Raw genomic sequence first — 15467 nt, 5'->3', positions numbered from 1 at the left:
GTGAGTTTCCATGTCCTTGTTTTCCTTCACCTGGTCCCATCCCCATGACTTTCCTGGTTGACAAGACATGCTGTTTCTGTATGACAGTCGTTGTCTCTCTATTCCTTTTGCACCTTACCTGGGAAAGGCGCAGCAGCAATGACAGGAGCGGTGAGCCACACTGTCTCCACTGCTGTGATCTGCTTCGAGCTGACAGGTCAGATCTCTCACATCCTCCCTATGATGGTGGCTGTCATTCTTGCCAACATGGTGGCCCAGAGTCTGCAGCCTAGCCTCTATGATAGCATCATCCAGGTGAAGAAGTTGCCCTACCTGCCAGATCTGGGCTGGAATCACATAAGGTATAGTGGTAAAACAGAGGTGGAGGTGGGGAGTGGCAAAGAAATAAAGAAGAGAATGAGATCATGGGAGGATAAAAGGTCATGAAAAGGGGATAGTACTACAAAGAAAATAAGGCAGAACATGCCTGCAGCTGGAAAAAAACCAAGAATTAGTGTTCATACACAGAAACGGAGCACAGGTTTGAACAATCTGCAGTGTTAGGAATTTGTAGTAAAATTACCACATTGCGCCAGTTTCAGAAGTTAAAAATCAAGTGCCTCTTTTCCATTTTGTTCTGGGGTTTGGATTTTTTTCTCCAGCAAAAAATAATGCTATTTGGATATTTTGCTTCAAACAAAATTCAGTTATTCATACACACGTCTTCCTGTCTTTAATAATATGCATAGGTATGTATACATAAAACATCACTACATAGATGTAGATATGTGTATATATATACATATATATGTGTGTATTTTTATTATGAGGGGCAATGGAGTGGAATACAACTGTAATGAGAATCCAGTTAATCTGTGTTGATTGTGTTGGAAAGTCCTCTTTGGTTCCTCTCACAGAAGATTATTCTTCTGTATATTCTGTTCTCAACTGTATTGAGAACATGTTTTAAAGAATTGGTCATTTATATATTTCTTGAAGGGATTTATCTGCTAGACATTTTTAATATGCTAATTATTCCCTTTATTGTCCATGAATTCACAGCAAATACAACATCTTTGTTGAGGATATTATGGTCCAAGATGTGAAATTTGTCTCTTCCAACTGCAAATACCGAGATTTGCAAACTCTTCTCCAAAGCACCACTGTTAAGACTTTGCCTTTGGTGGACTCACCAGGTAAGCAAGGTGGAGGAACTGGTCCTTCCTGAAGACTCTCAGGTTAAAGAGCCATAGAAATTGGCTTTCAACTTGCATGTGAAGGAGACAGCGTAACCCACTACATAAAAATCCTCCTAAAAATCTTCCGCTATGGATGGTGTATGACAGAAGGCTGTTTCAGGTGGTCAGACAGGTAAGCTGGAGTGCGGGTAGTGAAGTAGATAGAGCAGGTAAGGGAGGTGTGTGGGAAGTTTGTGGACTGAACTGTGGCAACAGGGAGGGATCTTGCCTCTGATGTGGTGCTGAGGAGTGGCACAACTCGGGAATGGTGAGCTTCCCACAGCCCCGCAGAGGACTAGCAGCAACTAGCAAGGCTGGTCAGTGGCTCTTGCATAGCTCTAGACAGTACGAGTCCGAGCACTTTGAAGAAGATGGAGGGAGGAAAGGGCAGTGTGTGGCAGGGGACACTGGAAAAAACTCTTAAGTGGCTTAATGGCTTCTTGCTCTGTGTTCTGCAGAGACCATGATCCTTCTGGGGTCTGTAGAGCGATCTGAACTGCAGGATCTCCTCCAGAGACATATAAGCCCAGAACGGCGTCGGCTCCTCCACAGGGAAATGCAGCAGAAGCTGTCTGAGGCACCCTACGATGGGCACAGCAAGGGACCGTGGGCAACCCTGCCAAAGCTGAAGCGAGAATCTTTTGCTTATGTTGATGAGGATGAGGATACAGATGAGAAGGGAGAGGTGAGGGTGAGAAGTGAAGAGACTACAACACAGAGACTGCTTAAGAAGCAGTAAGGCATTTGGAGAGGCTGGGAAAGAAATGACACAGGGTGGACTTTATTTTCTTTCCTCTCCATAACAGTTGCCTCGGCCCCCAAGTCCCACTCCCAGTTATCCAGAGGAGCCCAATGGCCCAACAGCTCCTCTTAAACAGATGCCTGAACCTTCAGAGCCACAGCGACTCCCAGGTAACTTCTGGTGTGCCTCAGCTACATCCTAGGCAGCTTGTAGAAGCTTTCATGCTAACCGTGTGTACATGCCTGGGCAAGGTGCTGATTTCTGAGAGGCTGAGAGAAGGAGCTTTCTCTGCTGTTCCTGCATTAAAGGTTCTTTGTTAATGCGCTTCAGCATCACCTCAACATACCTGTAAATACGTTTTTGTTTGTGACCCCTCAGAGAGCATGGCAAAAGTAAACCCACTCAGGCTGCTCTCTGTCAGTGCTCCTCATTCCAGCCTTTGCTATATTATACCCTTGGACATTTTCTGGAGTCTGCATGGAAAAGTCCCAGCTCTTGCCTCCTCCACCCTCGTAGCTCATTTCTGATTCATGTATCATGTACACTTGATGCAGGATGGTGGGGTTTTTTTCCTTTACATGTCTTGAAATGTGCAGAGAGTGAATAAGCACAGAGGTGTAGCCCAATCTCGAGAATGAATACAGAGGGCAGAGCTCTGGCTCTTTGAAGGATATAATATAGCATGCAGCACATCCTGGTACATCATTCACGTATGACTAAATCTCTAAGGCATAGGAAAATCCACTTTGTGCTTCCAAGGCAGAGTGGTGGGACAGCCACCTACGGAAGCAGAAAAAGAATCACATCAAAACAAAGACAGTGTGTGAGACATTTTAGGTGAAGCTGGTACTGAGTGATCCAGGAGTGACAAGAGGAAGCGGAGCAGGAGTGTCTTCTGCCATCATTTTTAGTTCGGTTCACAGCTGTCATTGTTTCTGACCAACCTTCCTCCACAGCCTTGTTCACAACAGCACCAAACCCTATCTCCTCTTCTTCGCTAATTCCTGACTATCCTGCCTGGAGAATAATTCTGGAGTGCTTTTCATTCCCACCATTGCACTGCTGGCACAACCCATGGATTCCTTTGTACCTGTCACAGTATTCAGGCTGTTGATACGTTTTGTCTTTGAAGTAATTTCCACGTTGTCACCTCTCCTTTCCATACTCATCCTCCAAAACACATTCTCTTTGTGGACTGCAGAAACCTCTCATCACAGCAGTTTATCCCTTGTATCCGTGCTGTGTCAGTAGTCTTCCTTCTGTTTGCTTTGGTTGGTTGGTTTTTTTCTTCAGGGACGCTGATCTATAAATGATATCTGCAAGGCTACTGTGTAATGAGTTGTTTCTTCTCCTTGAGGAAAAGATATTGCATGGGAATATTTATTCCGGCATGTCGCAGATACCAAATTACAAATTGAATGCTATTGATTGTGCCTGGCTCAGCTCTGTCATGTACCATGTATGTCCCTTGTATTATTTCCAAACCTGCTTTGGGCAAGGAGTTGGGCACGGGGCTTTGTATTTTTGTCTCTTATTTGTTCTCCTATTTGTTTGTTTTCCTTCTTCAGGCAATTTCAGGAGTTGGAGGCAACTGATCCAGCAGCTTTTGTGCCATTACAGCCGTGCACGTGAAACAGAGAGTGCTGTCCAGGTTAGGGATACAGAGAGCCCAGTAGTCTGAAGAGGGAAGAGAATGCAATGGTAGTAGAACCTGCTACTTAGAGCCATTCAGCACTTGGCCAAAGCATGGACACACTTATGGTCCTGAACTCTGACAACATCAGTGGGGAGCTCTCTCCAAAGAGAAAGGGTGTGATTCATGTAAAGGAGTATGGCTCTTCCTAAAAAGCCATCTGTGCTCAGGTGTAAAGGGTACCATCATGGCTGAGTGTTGGCAGTTTTTCTCAGTTAATAACTTATGCTATTTTGGCTAACCTGGAGTAAAGTTCAGTTCCATCCCATTTGGCAAACAGTATTGGTGAGATAAAAATAAATGCTTTTACTTTGTGCCATGATAGGTTCCCTTGGGTAGCCTGATATGCCTGCACAGGGTTGGTGGATATCATACAAAGCTTATGGGAGACCCATCTACTCTAGGGCCATGGTTGAACCCCACGTGAGATATCCGGAAGCATCTAAAGCAGTACTAGACGTTTAGGCAGCTGAATTGGGCCACCAGCATTCCATAGTCAGTCTTCACTGGCAAGGGAAGCACAGCCAGTACAGAGTACACCTTATAATGTATGTGTATAAAGAAAATCAAAGCACTCAATAATACCCCATTTGGAACAAAAAGGGGACCAGATGGTGTGAGGAGACTGTGCAGGTTTTTCCTTTCTGTACTCTGTGAAGCTCTGGGGTCTTTGTCTGTCCTGAACAGTGTTTTCTCCTGCAGGAGCCAGTGGAAGCTGTTGAAATAATGAGGCCAGAAGAGGTAAGACTGGGTGCAGAAAGGGAGTGGGATTAATTAAGTGCTTCTTTTGCCCATTTCCTATCACTTGCAATACTTCAACAACCTTAGTGATTGCCACAGCCACAGCTAAAGCCATTTTCTGCTTAGAACTGCACAACGGGCTGCTCTTACCCAGTAAGTTATTGTTCTGCTAGATGTGACTAATCTGATCTAGCTTTGAATTCAGCCCTGTTGTGAGCACGGTTTTGGACTAGGGACCTCTACAGTTTTCCCCTCACCTAAATCTTTCAATGGATATGTGGTGTTCCTTCCTGTCTTACACAAAGGAACAATCGATAAGCTTGCAGTGGTAAGGAAGATGCACTCAGAAGGGAAAGCTAAGATGTGGAGACCTCATAGCAGCCTTCCAGTATGTGAAAGGGGCCTATAAGGATGCTGGGGAGGAACTCTTCGTTAGGGACTGTAGTGACAAGACAAGGGGCAACGGGTTAAAACTTAAACAGGGGAAGTTTAGATTGGATATAAGGAAGAAATTCTTTACTGAGAGAGTGGTGAGGCACTGGAATGGGTTGCCCAGGGAGGTTGTGAATGCTCCATCCCTGGCAGTGTTCAAGGCCAGGTTGGATGAGGCCTTGGGTGACATGGTTTAGTGTGGGGTGTCCCTGCCCATGGCAGGGGGGTTGGAACTGGATGATCTTAAGGTCCTTTCCAACCCTAACTACTCTATGATTCTGTGTTCATTTCCTCTTTAAGCAGTAAGGAGCAAAACCTCACCTTCTCAGAAAACCTCTGAGATACTGGGATTCCTCTGTTTCCACAGCGACTTGACATCTGTCAAGGAAAGGATGGGAAACCTGAGGGGTGAGATATAATGGGCAAGAGGAATGATCTATATAGGGAGGAAGAAGCATTAACAGGAGAATGGAACTAGTTTGGGTACACAAGACATCAACGCTGCTGATTACTGTAGGAGATTCCTCTTCTTTTCCTGTATCAGATAGATGCTTGGGAACAGGAGGAACTGAACAAGAACGTGTGCTTTGACAGCTGCCGCATAGACCCTTCCCCTTTCCAACTGGTGGAGAGAACCTCCCTGCACAAGGTGGGTACAGATGTCTCCCTGAGGCATGCACTGTTTCTCTCCATCCTATCTTTGTGATTCTAGTCTATGACTTATTTCTTCTCCTTGTCTTCAACTACTATCACCTGCTATTTCCACATCCAGCTACAGAAGTCAGCGTGTTCCTAGAAACTTCTGTGCATACCTCCAGTCTCCTGCAGAATGAAAGGCTGCATGATAAGAAGTCTAAGTGCATTTACTAAAATAGATTTGGACACCACATAAGATTTACCAGCCGCTACATTAACAGAAGCATTGTATGCCTTGATGCTGGGAACATTACACTGAGATTTACACCCTGCTTTGTCAGTGTGCAGGCCGGGGGGGATTAGTCCTAGATTTCTCAGGGTGTTTCTGTCAGGGGTAGAATCTGCCTGAGTGCTTGAGAAGAGTTGCTTGAAACCACCCTATATCATAGGCTATTCATTTAGGTGAAGAACATGGAATCTCCATCATACATCTTCTAGAGTTAGCACAGGATGACTGGGGATAAAAGCAATCATTGTAAGAGAGGACTGAGCTTTCACTCAGTGGGAAGGGAAAGCAGTTTGCTGAAGCCAGAGTGTACAGTGCATGTCTTTATCAGTATTCATTTGACATGAATAGTTAGCAAATGCACATAATTAATCATTCTTATCAAAGGGGTAAGATCTCAGCCTTGAGCGAAGTAAGAACAGGTTAGCATAGACTTAAGATGAATTTGGTGTTTTCTAAAGGGCTGTCTGAAGTCATCTGAAAGCCATTAGTATTTATCTTTGAGAATATAAGAAGTTATAACTAAAGACTGCAAATGGGGACAGTTTTATACCACTCATAAAAAAGAGCAAATGAGAAACTCTGAAATAACAGACAAGTCAACTTAACTTGGGTGCACAAAAAAGGCAGGAATAATCAATGTGAAGCATTGAGCTAGAGCTACATGTAAGGCAAAAATATCACACCTGATCAAGATCAAATTGTATTTAAGCAGGCTGATTTTCTTTTACATTAGGGTAAAATGTCTTGTTCCTGACAAATGAAGTTGTCCCTAGTTTACACTTGAACATGACATTCAATATCTCATGTGATGATAAAAATAAGGGCAAACACCAGCTGTGAAAGAACGACTGCATGTAAGGCCACAGGTAAAGTCCAGGTAGAGCTGAGCTTAAAGAACTTGGAGGCTGGAAACACACCACAGAGCACTGAGAATGCTGACAGTTTTAGGAAGTGTGTTCTATGAAGAACTGTAAACCAATGCGGTCTATTTAGGCTAAAGCAATCATGACTGATAGCAGCATGATAGCTGTCCTTTTCAGGAGGCTTCAGAAAAGGGAATAACTTGTTCTCAGTGTTTCCACTGCGCTGGATAAGCAGCAGCAAAAATAAGTTTTGACAGGAAATATTCTGGAACGGGAAAAAAAGACATTTTCTGGTGTTAAGGAAAGCACTGGAATAAATAACCTAAGTAGGTTCTGGCTTTGCATGTTCCTATGTGACAGTTTGATTTCCAGCAGCAACATTAAATAGGATCTGCATAAGTCCCCAGATAAACAGGATGTTGCATGTGAATCCCTGTTTGCCACATGCAGGATAGGAGTAACCTTGAGAATGTGCTCTCCATCATCAGCACACTCCCAACTGTGGCTGCACAGCAAAAGGACCAAGGGGTGGTATTTGCTAGCTGCAAAAGGGGAAGGGAAAAGGTAGTTTCTTACTGAGATAACAGCAGACTCATGTGCCTCTGTGATTCCCATTTCTACATCCCAAGTCCCAGTTGTAGCACAAAGTATTATGCTACCCATCCAAAGTCCCTGAAATGATCTTTTGTGTTTTCACTCATAGACACATACATTATTCTCATTACTGGGCCTCAGCCATGCCTATGTCACCAGTATGGGGAAGCTGAGGGGAGTGTTGGCATTGGAAGAGGTAAGTCCAGATCCTTCCATCTCCTTCTAATCAACTGCAAATGTCCCGTAGATCAATGCAGTAACCTGCAGGTGCTGGAGGATCCAGCTGGGAGTATTTTAATACACTTTCAGCCCAGTGTTGAAAGCTTCTGAGTCAATGCTTTGGAAGCTATGGAGATGAACAGATGACTGTATTTCAGAGGAGGCAGCAGGTATTATTTACAGGGATGTTGGATGGCGCATCCTTTTCCTGAACATAGAGCTTTTAATTGATGGCTGTTATTGTCTCTGAAAATGGTATGGAATTTCTTATTTACCAGGGAATGAAAAATTACACCACCAGTGTAAAAGATGATCTTCGCAGGCAGGCCCCAGAGGTAGAGCTGTGACTCTCTCTAGTTGTGATTCCTTTACCCTGGACAGTAGATGAACTTCTGCTGGGTTAGGGCTGGGTCTGCCTCCCTCTCATCCATTTTTGCTGAGCTTTTTCTCTTCCCGTAGCTCCAGAAGGCAATAGAGGGCTCCACACGCTCTGGGGTTCGCCTGCGCCCACCACTTGCCAGCTTCCGTGATACCAACCGGAATTCCATCAGCACGGAGAAGGCCACTCAGGCCACTCAGGCGTGGAGCCTGCAGGACAACTCCATGGCGGCAGCACAGCAAGCAGCGGACTTGCGCACGGAGAGCCCACTGCTCCCCGGCACGCACTCCCCCCAGCACTCACACTTCCGTGAAGAGGGGGAAGTCCCATTCTCCACTTCTGCCACCGATACCGAGTTGGAAGAGATGGAGCTGACAGGGCCAGTTGCTGAAAACATCTCGGACATCCTCAAGGACATAAGCCTACGCTCCACTGACCTGGATGAGGATGAAGATGAGGATGAGGATGTCCCCTTATAGCTGGTGTGAGGGGAGTAGTCATTCACAGTCTTCAGTTGAGCCAGTTTTCTTGTGTTTGCTCCTCAAAGAGAAGCTTTTGGATGTTCTTTGCAATCGCCACAGAGGATTGATTCAGCTGGGAGAAGGGGCATCAGACTGACCCTTTCTACTGCTGCTCTGTGTCTGTGGAAAGAATATTGGACTATATGGGTGCGTGCAGGAGTCAGATGTGGACTGCAAGGTGGTTAAGATTGGGCTTACAATACTTAGGCTTCTGCCATGTTTCTATAACATGGTAGAAGGCATTGTAACAGGACATGAACACTGCTGGGCACCGTCAGGATGCTCTGGCTCAATCTGCCATGTGGAAACTGGAGAAAGAGCAGCTTTTCTCATTCTCAGTTGGTGTCATCTTGGAATTGGTGTCATCTGTGTCACAGCTGGCTGCACGTACCAGTGTAAACACAGCCAGACCGCCAGCCTAGGAGCATATTGCTGCTTCTGACTGCAATCCTGTCCATGTTGCCACAGTTCCTTTTCTCTAGCTCTTATCTTGCATCCCCCCCAACATTCCCATGTAGAACATTTTTCCTCTTTCTCAGTTTTAACTCTGGGGTTTTCTTGGGTGGGTGTGCAGTTAGGAGCTTCTCCTCTGTCCTTTAGCTGAGCCATGCCCTAAAAATAGATAGGAGGAAAATATTAAGTCTGTGTCTCATGTCTTGAATTCAGCCAGGGCTCTAAGAAAAGCACTGGAAGGGAGGAAAGCCTCTTTGTTTTCCCATCATGTCTGGAATCTTTAAATAGAATGGGAAACTCTTAAGTGGGGGCATCCTCAGTGTTGGAGGAAGAGGAGTGACCCAGCCTGTGTGCACCTGTATTTCACATACCTGTGTCTGCCTCTCTGAATCACCATTTTTACAAAGTCATAGTCTTAAAATATAGGAACTGAAAAAGGAATTACGGAATGTTAGCAGGGTGACAGCTACAGCAGAGGGAAGCCACATTCCCTACACCTTGAAAACACGTTTATCCCTGAAAATTCCTGCTCTCTTTCCTGGTAATTCTACCCTGCCTCCTTTCCACATATTTCTGCATATCTGGAGTTCCAGCTCTCACTTTTTCCAGCTTGTCTCCGTTGTGACTAACAGTAAAGACCTCGCCCCTTGTCTGCAGCATCCCCCTCTATTCCAGTTCTAAATCTGGAGCAGATCTTCATCTCTATCTTGCAGAAAGGTGTCTTGTCAGTTTGTGTCACGCATACAAAACCTCAGCATCCAGAGGGAAGATGCTGCTTTGTTTAACTCACTGTCCTTGTGAGGTTTTCTCAGTAAATAGGCAAAATCAAATTCTGTGTCTTCTGCGGCTTTCCTCTAACGTTCTGCATTTCTCTCTATCACATTTCTGGTGTGTCATAGCACTCAGATGAAGTCCCGTTGGATGTGTTTCCACTTATCAGCAACAGAGAAGAAATTTAGGCTCTGAGAATACGTTCTGGGGGGGCATTCTCCCCGATGCTGGGCCACATCCCGATATTAGCAAAGCATCACCTGACTCAGAGTGACCGGTTTCACCTTAATGGGTGATTTTTCATAAGCTGTCTCAGGAGCACGTAAAAACCATTCCTTCTAACCCAGTCTCTCTAGGAAAATTCCCTCTTGGCTTTAATGCCAAGGATTGACCTTGCGCCAGTTCCTCTCTGATGATGCTCATGGGCGGGAGAGTCTGTGACAAGGGAAATCTCCCCTACCTGGGTATAAGGAACATGAGGAGCTCCTTAATGAGAGAGATTGATTTGGTTTTGCTGTCTGGAATCCAGAGCCCACCAGCTCCATATTGTGTTTGACACACGATCCCCCTCTATAAGCTAACTGGGAACAGCCTTTCCCTGGCTAAATGATCTCCTCTGACGTCACCCTGTCCTTGTGAGAAGATTGTGGTGATCGGAGAGCAAGTCCCTTGCACACGTCAGCTGCTTGCCTCCACCGGAGGGTTGTGGCACATTTCTAGCTGCCAGGCATTAGCACACAGCCTCCCTCCTACCTTTGTGTCACCTTCCCCTGCCTACAGAGAAGGGGCAAAGCAACTGCTGGTTTTCCTCAGGGAACGGTGGTGGTGTTTTAAGGAAGCGCAGGGGAAAGGCCATTCCTTTTGAAGACACATAAATGTGTGGGGAGTGGCAACTGTGACACCAAATCTGATCTGAGGATCCACACGCCTTCAGGAAGGACAAGTTTCTGCAGGTCAGCCCCTGCCTTATTATACGACCAAGTACAGGGCTTGCATTTTGCAGCTTAGCTCTGAGACAAGGAGAAATTTTGAGGCAGGAGTCAATACACCTCCCCCTCCTCTCTCCTGAATACAGATCTATGTTCTACTCCAGTCCCACACTTCTCCTACGGTGTGTTACAGAAGAGCTGGGATCTGACTGGCTGAGAAAGCAGATGGAGTCTAAATCAAAGCCAGAGAGTGTGTGAGTCATGACAGACAGATTGTGAGCTGGGGGAGATGAAGCTGGAACAAAAACTATGCACATGGAAAGGCTTGGAGAGCTCCGAGTAAGTCACAAGCTAACCTGGAAAGCTTCTTGAGCCCTTCACCTGAGAGCACAAGCACAAACACACGTATGTCCACATACGCGCACGCGCATCTCTCTCCATTCCTGTTGCCTTTAGCTGTCCCGGCATTACCATGAGGAGCTGGACTGCTCTCTGTGGGGAAGCTGAAAGGTGAGTGTTACTGCTGCTCTTTGGAGGTACTGCTCAAGATTCATTCCAGGTATGCCCTCACCCCTGAAGCAGAAGCAACATTCATCTGTACCATTTTCTCACCTGAAAAGATGTATAAATACCTTTGTGTATAGGGAGCCAGGAGGGGACAAAGTACATCCTGCAAAGATGGTTTGCGATGGCTTTGCACTGGATGTTTCCACTTCCGTTTTACGAATACAGTCTTCACTGAGCTAATGCTGAGTACTGTAATAGGTGTGAAATGTGCAATAAACTGACACAGGACCTTTGTCAAGAGAACTCTAAACTTCACCCTCTAAGGCAATCCCAGCAGGCCCCCTCAAAGCTTAAACTTAAAAGCTTTGTCCGGCAAACAAAGTCACACTGATCTATCACTCTAAAACCCGCATCCCTCATCCTACCCAAGCAGCACAGACTTGGCTGCCCTACACACACAAATCAGTTCTGCTCCGGCCCAGAATATCTCCAGAATTCGCATCAGTGCTGAAGCCTTTCCATTCAGCGGGGAAGTCAAATCTCAGATCTGCCCCCAAAACTCCAAGCACAAACCTCGACAAACAAGAAGCTCTGAGGCTGTTTTAAACCACGGAAGCTTGCTTTCCTCCTTAATGGCACGTGCAGTTGCATAGAATCATTATTTTAATCAGAGATTCATGCTACACCAGGCTTGCCGCTACCACTCAAAGCACTAAAATAGAGCTGATCTTTTTCACCATTTTCAACTCCAAACACGTGTCGAACTACATTTGGTACCCGACATATAATAGTCTGGAAACAACATGATACTGAAAAATAGCCATCAGAGCAGGAGGTGTTGGGAAAACACTACCACCACCACCAAAAAGAGTGAAAAACTCCTTTGACCTTGTATCTTCAAGATAAAATTAGTCTTGAGCTCATCTAATTGCCATTTACTGATACTCTGTTGATGAAGGCAAAAGGTTATCTATTAAATTTTCATCTAGCAAAAAGTTGAACCCTTCCTTTTCCATGGCATGTGAAAGCAGAAGTCTTATTGCTAAATTCACCAATATAAAGAACTGAAAAGAAAGAAGACTTAAGGTTGACAAGACAACAGGTAGGGCTTTGGGTAGTTATGACAGGTCTAAGAGACTTGGTCATGATTAGGATGAAGGAGAAAATGCATGAAGATGGACAACAAGAAAAGTCTACCTGGACAGTGTAACTTTGTTTTGGTTGGCAAATTACTTCAGACTAAAGAAGTTCTAGCTTGTTAGCCCTATGGACAAAACCAGTCAGTACAAGCAGAAATAGAGACAGAATCAAGGGCTCATAAAAAATAACTCTCCCCATCTCCCCAGCTATGAAAACACTACAGAATTGTGTCTTTTGTGGCCAAAGAGTACAAGACGGAGCGATAAGCAGCTGAGCAAGTAAAGATCCCTCTTGGACAAGTCATTCTAACCCAGGAAGGGTATAATTAAAACCACACTATTAAAAATGCTGTCACAGCAAGTGCTAAATTTTTCATGGCCACATAACCAAGGATTTGGGGGCATAACAATTTAATCAACACTGGAAACCAATAATCCATATTTCTGCACAAAAGCCATGCCTGGGCAGTAGCATTCTCAAATAGAGAAAAAACTGTTTTACCTTAAGCCATGTGATGCAAAATGTTTAAGGCTTTATTTGTGGGAGGGAAGCTTAAACTGGTCCTGACCATCAACCACAGCCTCTCGTTGTGTGCCGCAACCCCCCATACTGGACAGACAACCCTGTGCACATGTACTCACACACAGCCCACCTCTTCCAAATCACGGGCGTGCAATAGCAGGTAGCTCTGTGATTGGGTTGCCTATGCTTTGAGCCACATCTCGTTCTCCTTCAGCTGGCTGGAAGTCAGTAAGTCCTGTGCAGCCTCACAGCATTAAAGACAGTACTGTGGACACTGGGATTCCTGTGCTAGCTAGATGAAGCCAGTCTCTGCCAAACCTATTCCTCGTTCAAGCTCTGGCTTTCAAATGAGCATTTGCTCCCATCCCAGAAGCTTGGGTGTGCTGCTTGTGCAGTCATCTGCTGCTCCATAGTAAAAACAGTTACTGAAACGTATCTGGCCAACTTGAAGGATTGCACCTGACGTGGAGGACAAAGTATGTTGAGGCAAATTCATAAAGGAAACAGAATATAAAGAAATGAAAATGCGGCTTGCCTGCTGCATAGGAACAACAACCTAAAAGCTGCTAATAGCTGGCTATTTACTGAATAGCTACTTACTTAGTTTGAAGAACAGAAGGTAAAAATAGAAGACCTATTAAGATATGTTCAGAACTAAAGTCACACAAAAGCAAGTTAGAAGCTTGCAGTTTTTCCACACAGAAACGAGTGCAAAAGACAGCAATGGAAGGTTTATGAGGAATTTGCAAGAAAAAAAAGTAAATCTGCTTTCTCCCACTTAAGCAAATGAGCTGTGAAAAGAAACGGGAGCTGTGAGATGTTGGATTATGACCAAATATGCCACAGAATCTTATGCTTAAACCAAGTTTGCTGTTTCTCTGTCTGAGGAACTGCACAGAAAATACCCTTGCAGCTGGCAAAGTGCAGAGCTAAGTGAAGTGTGCAGCAAGAACGGTCTTATACCTTTTTATTTACTGTTTTCATTCACTACTGGAACATGAGAGCTTGTAAGACAGTAACATAAGAGAAACATGTTGTAGATTTGCCATCCAGTCTAAAGAGCAATCAGCAGAAAGCGGAGATCAGCGTTTGGGGCAGATACCACAGAACAAAGTCATGCAGCTAAATGCAGAGGAGATGTACTTATCCGAGGGATAGCTCTAAACTAGTATGATGGTAAAATAGTTCTGTTGGGTGAAGCACTCAGCAGCTGCACGTCATCTCTGGAGCATAATGTGAAATGTAAAAGAAGAGACATTCTTCCTATGCAGAAGTAGGACTTCCAGGTCCAGAGTCATGTCATTCTTACAGAGGCTTACGGCTTAAACGTGTGGAATAAGTGATTCCATTTGACATACTGCATTTAAAAACAAATAGTGACAATTCAGAGGCCGTTTTGAAACAAAAATGTAAAAGAAACCAGAACCCGAGAACCAGGAGCTGGGACACTTACAGGATGGACAAACCCAAGTAAGCAAATAGATAAAACCCCAGAAAACAAAACCCTAAAGGAGTTCAATATGTGTGTCTTGTAGAAGTCACAGTTAATTGTACGAACACAATTATGCAGACATACATACCAAGAGGAGGGTGGAAATCTATTCAGTAGCAAAAGCAGGTAAACTGGAAGGAAGCAAATTAACTTCAAATGGAACACAGACAGCAAAGATTAGCTGAATAAAGCAGGACAAGTGACACTGCTTAGCCCTTGCAAGAACCAGTGGAAAAGCGTCAGTATCGTCACAAAGGAAATGGGTATCTTTCATGGCTAGAACTTAGAATTCTTGTATGGTAAAAAAGGAGCTACTAGGTATGGCCTAATGGCCTGCCTAAATCCGAAGCAGATGATACAACGATGTTGGAAGTGTACAGATGCTCCTCTCCCTCTGGACCAACCAATTCAACAACCTGCTATGAGACCAACGGCCTGAGAAGCACTGATTTAAAACTGCAATGTGAACCCGCAGCCTTGCTACCCAATGCCAGTCCCTTTTCCAACCCCAGCATCAGACTCCTCCTTTTTGTGTCCTGTCCTAACCTGCTGTTGTGAAACTTCCACCCAGCTCTGTACCAGACGTGTCTGTATGTCACCAACATCAGGACAAACCTTACATGTATTATCTAGAAAGTGCCGTTTCAGTGTAACAGTGAGGAAAACTCACTCTGTGCTAAACTAGAGAGCCCCATCGATGTGATCCTATCACCAAATCTGCCATAATGGCCTGGCATTTATCTGACAGGCACATAAGAGATTTTAGCCCTGCATGGTCAAATGAGTGATGTTCTCATCTTCTTAATTAGAAATAATGTATCATACATTTCCTGCTCTGGAACGCTTCTTCAAACCACCATGGATCCTTTTCAACGTCCTCCATCCGACTATCTCATTGAGACCCACCCCCTCTTCCTAGGATGCACCTTCCTCAGACGCAACTCCCCTGGAACCAGTCCCACAGAAATAAAACACTTCCACCAGCCAGGATGGCAAGACCACATTCTGTTTAATAACAACTCCATAAAGGACTGTACATGCTATTTTGAGCTACCTCCCCTCCTTTACTGTGGTTGCTGCCACATACAGGCATGGAGGTGTATAGTGCCATATATTTTCCTAAGTCTATATGCAGTGTGTGTACATGTATGTATGTGGTTGTACATGTATGTATTTATATAGCTTTCCAGAAGTGTTATCTCATAAGTCACATTATCAAAACATGCGAAGTATATCCAACAAAAATTTTCAGGCAAACATGTTTTGGAGCTGGAAGACCAAAGGCAAATCAAGACTCATTTTAGTTACTAAGGGCTAATGTGGGACA

At 44.7% G+C, this 15467-nt stretch overlaps 1 protein-coding gene across 1 annotated transcript in view; it reads left to right on the top strand.

Moving 5' to 3' along the window:
• Positions 1 to 8284, top strand: part of CLCN1 (chloride voltage-gated channel 1) — a gene marked incomplete at both ends in the record, with an annotated part of 35148 nt that extends 26864 nt beyond the window's left edge. The window contains 9 exons of the mRNA XM_080612634.1: positions 128 to 341; positions 1042 to 1175; positions 1676 to 1902; positions 2024 to 2129; positions 3528 to 3610; positions 4355 to 4393; positions 5370 to 5474; positions 7317 to 7403; positions 7886 to 8284. Coding sequence (XP_080468760.1) covers positions 128 to 341; positions 1042 to 1175; positions 1676 to 1902; positions 2024 to 2129; positions 3528 to 3610; positions 4355 to 4393; positions 5370 to 5474; positions 7317 to 7403; positions 7886 to 8284 — 1394 coding nt within the window. The remainder of the gene's footprint in view (positions 1 to 127; positions 342 to 1041; positions 1176 to 1675; positions 1903 to 2023; positions 2130 to 3527; positions 3611 to 4354; positions 4394 to 5369; positions 5475 to 7316; positions 7404 to 7885) is intronic.
• Positions 8285 to 15467: the final 7183 nt, after the last annotated feature.

The sequence above is a fragment of the Psittacula echo genome (assembly GCF_963264785.1).
Source record: "Psittacula echo genome assembly, chromosome: 3".
Classification (NCBI taxonomy): domain Eukaryota; kingdom Metazoa; phylum Chordata; class Aves; order Psittaciformes; family Psittacidae; genus Psittacula; species Psittacula echo.
This window is presented reverse-complemented; position numbering and strand designations above follow the sequence as displayed.